The sequence below is a fragment of the Scyliorhinus canicula genome, chromosome 28, assembly GCF_902713615.1.
Source record: "Scyliorhinus canicula chromosome 28, sScyCan1.1, whole genome shotgun sequence".
NCBI lineage: Eukaryota > Metazoa > Chordata > Chondrichthyes > Carcharhiniformes > Scyliorhinidae > Scyliorhinus > Scyliorhinus canicula.
In genome coordinates, this window is record NC_052173.1 from 19,657,145 (window position 1) to 19,663,144 (window position 6,000).

The window sequence follows — 6,000 nt, forward strand, 5'->3', positions numbered from 1 at the left end:
TACGGGAATTGAACCGTGCTGCTGGCCTGCCTTGGTCTGCTTTCAAAGCCAGCGACTTAGCCCTGTCTATAAGCATCTTCCAGCCATTTAATGTCAGTTTGTTCTGACCTGGAGCTGGTAGGTTCGAGGACATCTGCCAATTACATTTTCCTTACGGATACAGCAATTCACCTCCAACTGACCACAGGATTGCCCCTTCTGGGCAGGGAGGAGGTTTCCGTGGCATGGAAGGGGCAGACATAGCTTTGCACCTCAGCCGCTGAATAAATCATTGCGCATTTCAGGTGGGGTTTTGCGTCGGCGGTATTTTCCGCTCCCGCCGTAGTCAGCAGACCTTTGAATTGCTCACCGCATTTTCCAGCCCATTCCCCTCCGCAATGGGGCCATCCTTCATGGTTTAACTCACCCGGCGGCAGATCACTTGCTTCAACCTAATTGCCCAAGAAATAGATGTTCTTAAAGCAACTAAAAATGCTGCCCAACCTGAGAGCTGTTTACATACATAGAAACATAGAAAATAGAATCTGGGGGAGGCCATTCGGCCCTTCGACCCTGCTCTACCATTCATTATGATCATGGCTGATCATCAAGTTCAATACGCTGATCCTGCCTACCCCCCCACATCTCTTCATCTCTTTAGCCCCAAGAGCTGTATCTAATTGCTTCTTGAAATTAGACAATATTTTGACCTCAACTACTTTCTGTGGGAGCGAATTCCACAGATTCACCGCTCTCTGGGTGAAGATATTTCTCCTCACCTCAGTCCTAAAACTATCACCCCCTAGATCTGGACTAAACCTCTTAGAATTTTATAAGTTTCTTGGCGATACCCTCTCACTCTTCTAAAGTCCAATGAATATGATGCTAACCAATTTAGTCTCCCCTCATATAACAGTCCTGCCATTGTAGGAATCAGGGGCGAAATTCTCCGACCCCCAGCAGGGTCGGAGAATCGCCTGGGGCTGCCGAAAATCCCACCCCGCCGTGTCAGAGATTCTCCGCCACCCGGTAAGTGGCGGTGGCGGGAATCACGCCACTCCGATCGGCAGAGGCCCTTGCGGTGATTCTCTGCCCGCGATGGGCCGAATTCCCGCCGCTGGGAGGCCTCTCCCGCCGCCGAGGTTTGAACCACCTCTGGTGGCGGCGGGATCGGCGGCGCGACCAGTCCCCCCGGGGTCCTGGGGGGGGGGGGGGGGCGCGGGGCGATCGGACCCCGGGGGGTGCCTCCACGGTGGCCAAGCCCGCGATCGGGGTCCCCGCTCAGACTCCAGGCCAGTGCCCTGGGTGCACTCTTTCTTCTCCACCGAAGAGAAGCGGAAGAGAAACCCACATCGCGCATGCGCCGGTGGTGACGTCAGCGGCAGCGCATGCGCCGACCGGCGAAAGCCTTTTGGCCAGCCCCGCTGCTGGGCGGCGGCCTGAAAGGCCGCTGGCGCCGGTTTTTTGCGCCAGTCTTCTGGTGCCAACCGCTCCGGCGCGGGGCTGGTCCCCAAAGGTGCGGAGAATTCCCCACCTTTGGGGAGGCCCGACCCCGGAGCGGTTGACGCCACTCCCCTACGCCGGGACCCCCCATCACGCCGTGTAGGGGAGAATCCCGCCCCTTGTTGGTAAACCTTTGCTGTACTCCCTCCACAGCAAGAACATCTTTCCTCACACTAGGGTGTGTTACTGTCTTGTCAATTACAGCAAGGTGGCTTACAGCCTTGTCAATGACACCAAGGTGTGTTACTGTCTTGTCAATTACAGCAAGGTGTGTTCATGTCTTGCCGATTATACCGAGGGTGTTACTATCTTGTCAATTACACCAAGGTGTGTTAGCTTCTTGTCAATTACACCAAGGTGTGTTAATGTCGTGCCAAATACAGCAACGTGTGTTAATGCCTTGCCAATTATACCGAGGGTGTTACTATCTTGTCAATTAGACCAAGGTGTGTTAGCTTCTTGTCAATTACACCAAGGCGTGTTAATGTCGTGCCAAATACAGCAACGTGTGTTAATGCCTTGCCAATTACACCAAGGTGTGCTACTATCTTGTCAAATACACCAAGGTGTGTTACTGTCTTGTCAATTACAGAAATGTGAGTTAATGTCTTGTCAATTACACCAAGGTGTGTTAATGTGAAATGAAATGAAATGAAAATCACTTATTGTCACGAGTAGGCTTCAATGAAGTTACTGTGAAAAGCCCCTAGTCGCCACATTCCGGCGCCTGTCCGGGGAGGCTGGTACGGGAATCGAACCGTGCTGCTGGCCTGCTTGGTCTGCTTTAAAAGCCAGTGATTTAGCTTTGTGAGCTAAACCAGCCCCTGTCTTGCCAATTACACGACGGAATGTTGCTGTCTTGTCAATTACACCAAGGTCTGTTACTGTCTTGTCTATTGCACCAATGGGTATTCATGTCTTCCCAATTACAGCAAGGTGTGCCACTGTCTTGTCAATTACACCAAGGTGTGTTAATGTCATGCCAAATACAGCAATATGTGTTAATGCCTTGCCAATTACACCAAGGGTTGTTACTATCTTGTCAAACACACCAAGATGTGTTATTGTTTTGTCAATTACACCGAGGTGTGTTAATGTCTTGTCAATTACAGAAATGTGAGTTAATGCCTTGTTAATTACACCAAGGTGTGTTAATGTCTTGCAATTACACCAAGGTGTGTTACTGTCTTGTCAATTACACCAAGGTGTGTTACTGTCTTGTCAATGACACCAAGGTGTGTTACTGTCTTGTCAATGACACCGAGCTGTGTTATGTCTTGTCAATTACACCAAGGTGTGTTACTGTCTTGCAATTACACCAAGGTGTGTTACTGTCTTGTCAATTACACCAAGGTGTGTTACTGTCTTGTCAATTACACCATGGCATGTTACTGTCTTGTCAATTACAGCAAGGTGTGTTACTGTCTTGTCAATTACACCAAGGTGTGTTACTGTCTTGTCAATTACACCAAGGTGTGTTACTGTCTTGTCAATTACACCATGGCATGTTACTGTCTTGTCAATTACACCAAGGTGTGTTGCTGTCTTGTCAATTACACCAAGGTGTGTTACTGTCTTGTCAATTACACCAAGGTGTGTTACTGTCTTGTCAATGACACCAAGGTGTGTTACTGTCTTGTCAATTACAGCAAGGTGTGTTACTGTCTTGTCAATTACACCAAGGCATGTTAATGTCTTGCCAATTACCGCAACGTGTTATAGAGAAATACAGCACAGAACAGGCCCTTCGGCCCACGATGTTGCGCCGAACTTTTGTCCTAGGTTAATCAAAGAATTTTGGTCAATTTTTCATGGCCAATCCACCCAACCTGCACATCTTTGGACTGTGGGAGGAAACCGGAGTACCCGGAGGAAACCCACGCAGTCACAGGGAGGATGTGCAGACTCCACACAGACAGTGACCCAAGTCGAAATCAAACTTGGGACCCTGGAGCTGTGAAGCAATTGTGCTATCCACAATGCTACCGTGCTGCCCTTAAGAAGTTAACCTTCACTCCATTATTCTACCCTAATCCATGTTCCTATCCAATAGCCGCTTGAAGGTCCCTAACGTTTCCGACTCAACTACTTCCACAGGCAGTGCATTCCATGCCCCCACTACTCTCTGGGTAAAGAACTTACCTCTGATTTCCCCTCTATATCTTCCACCATTTATCTTAAATTTATGTCCTCTTGTAATGGTGTGTTCCACCTGGGGAAAAAGTCTCTGACTGTCTACTCTATCTATTCCCCTAATCATCTTATAAACCTCTATCAAGTCGCCCCTCATCCTTCTCCGTTCTAATGAGAAAAGGCCTAGCACCCTCAACCTTTCCTCGTATGACCTACTCTCCATTCCAGGCAACATCCTGGTAAATCTCCTTTGCACCTTTTCCAATGTCAATGTCCTGCCAATTACACCAAGGTTTGTTGCTATCTTGTCAATTACAGAAATGTGAGTTAATGCCTTGTGAATTACACCAAGGTGTGTTGCTGTCTTGTCAATTACACCAATGTGTGTTACCGTCTTGTCAATTACAGCAAGGTGTGTTAATGTCCTGTGAATTACACCAGGGTGTGTTACTGCCTTGTGAATTACACCAAGGTGTGTTAATGTCTTGTCATTTACACCATGATGTGTTACTGTGTTGTCAATTACACCGAGTTGTGTTACTGTCTTGTCAATTACACCAAGATGTGTTAGCGTCGTGCCAATTACAGCAAGGTGTGTTAATGTCCTGCCGATTACACCAAGGTTTGTTACTATCTTGTCAATTACACCAAGGTGTGTTACTGTCTTGTCAATTACATCAAAGTGTATTACTGTCTCGTCAATTGCACCAAGGTGTGTTTATGTCTCGTCAGTTACACCAAGGTGTGTTACTGTGTTTTCAATTACACCAAGGCATAGTCCTGTCTCTTCAATTCCCAAAAAAATGAAATGAAATGAGTAGGCTTCAATTAAGTTACTGTGAAAAGCACCTAGTCGCCATATTCCGGCGCCTGTTCGGGGAGGTTGGTACGGGAATTGAACCGTGCTACTGGCCTGCCTTCGTCTGCTTTAAAAGCCAGCGATTTAGACCAAGGTGTGTTACTGTCTTGTCGATGACACGAAGGTATGTTACTGTCTGTCAATTACACCAAGGTGTGTTACTGTCTTGTCAATTACACCAAGGTGTGCTACTATCTTGTCAATTACGCCAAGGTGTGTTACTGTCTTTTAAATTACACCAAGTTGTGTTACTGTCTTGCCAATTACTCTGAGGTGTATTCCCATCTTGTCAGTTGCACCAAGGTTTGTTACTGCCTTTTCAATTACACCAAGGTGCGTTACTATCTTGTCAATTACAGCCAGTTGTGTTACAGTCTTGTCAATTACACCATGGCATGTTACTGTCTTGTCAATTACAGCAAGGTGTGTTACTCTCTTGTCAATTACAGCAAGGTGTGTTACTCTCTTGTCAATTACACCATGGCATGTTACTGTCTTGTCAAATACAGCAAGGTGTGTTACTCTCTTGTCAATTACACCAAGGTGTGTTACAGTCTTGTCAATTACACCATGGCATGTTACTGTCTTGTCAATTACAGCAAGGTGTGTTACTCTCTTGTCAATTACAGCAAGGTGTGTTACTCTCTTGTCAATTACACCAAGGTGTGTTGATGTCTTCTCAATTACACCAAGGTGTGTTGCTGTCTTGTCAATTACATTTTTCTGGTGAAGAGAGACAAGTGATGGATTTTCATTGAGCACATATAAATTTGTGATGTTTAGTTAGTTCAATTTCCGTCGACGTTCTGTCTTAGTTGCAGTCACCCCCTCTCATTATTGGTTCATGTACTAATGACGTGTAATTAAAAAGAGTGTAAATAGGTGACAGCAGAGGTACTGTGTTGAGTGGGAAGTGAGTTGTGAGGCTGAACAACTCTCTGGATAAAGAAAAACATTGTCTTGGTTTCCGATTTGCCAAGCGGCCTGGATCGCATTAACACCCTTTCAGTGCAGATTTGAAACTTTTGGATCAAGGGCGGAGAGGACACAGTGACACAGAAGCTTGTTTAATCTGCGCAGTGAGATACTTCAGCCAAATAACTAATCATATCAGTGCTGACATCAGTGAGTAAAGCAAATCATCCACTATAAATGGTGAGTGGGGCTCTGCCAGAGCTCTGGGATGCTGTAAGCATGGGGTTTATTACCAGTCTGCCCGCCTCGTTGTTGTGCAGGTTGGTCAGGTAGCGCAGGTCCCGGCCCCTTTCGCTGGAATCCACGAACTCGCGGCCGAAGATGCGGCCAAATTCGATGTTGTCGCTGCAGCCCCCCCAGTGCCAATCGGGCCCTCCCGGTCCCCGCCGCCGGTAGTCACAGGAACACGACTCAACGGAGCCTTCAGAACAGGAGCGCGACACAGAATGAGTCACCGCCGCGCTGGTCAGGGCGAAAACAAAGGCGGTCTCTCGGCAACCTGTAGGAGCAGAGAATAATGGAAAGGTCAGAGAGAGGAAAATGGAACAGGA

At 47.3% G+C, this 6,000-nt stretch overlaps 1 protein-coding gene across 1 annotated transcript in view; it reads right to left on the minus strand.

Moving 5' to 3' along the window:
- LOC119958104 (protein Wnt-1-like) overlaps positions 1 to 6,000 on the minus strand; it is a 50,706-nt gene that overhangs the window by 22,627 nt on the left and 22,079 nt on the right. The window contains exon 2 of the mRNA XM_038786333.1: positions 5,683 to 5,948. Within this exon, the coding sequence (XP_038642261.1) occupies positions 5,683 to 5,948 (266 nt within the window). The remainder of the gene's footprint in view (positions 1 to 5,682; positions 5,949 to 6,000) is intronic.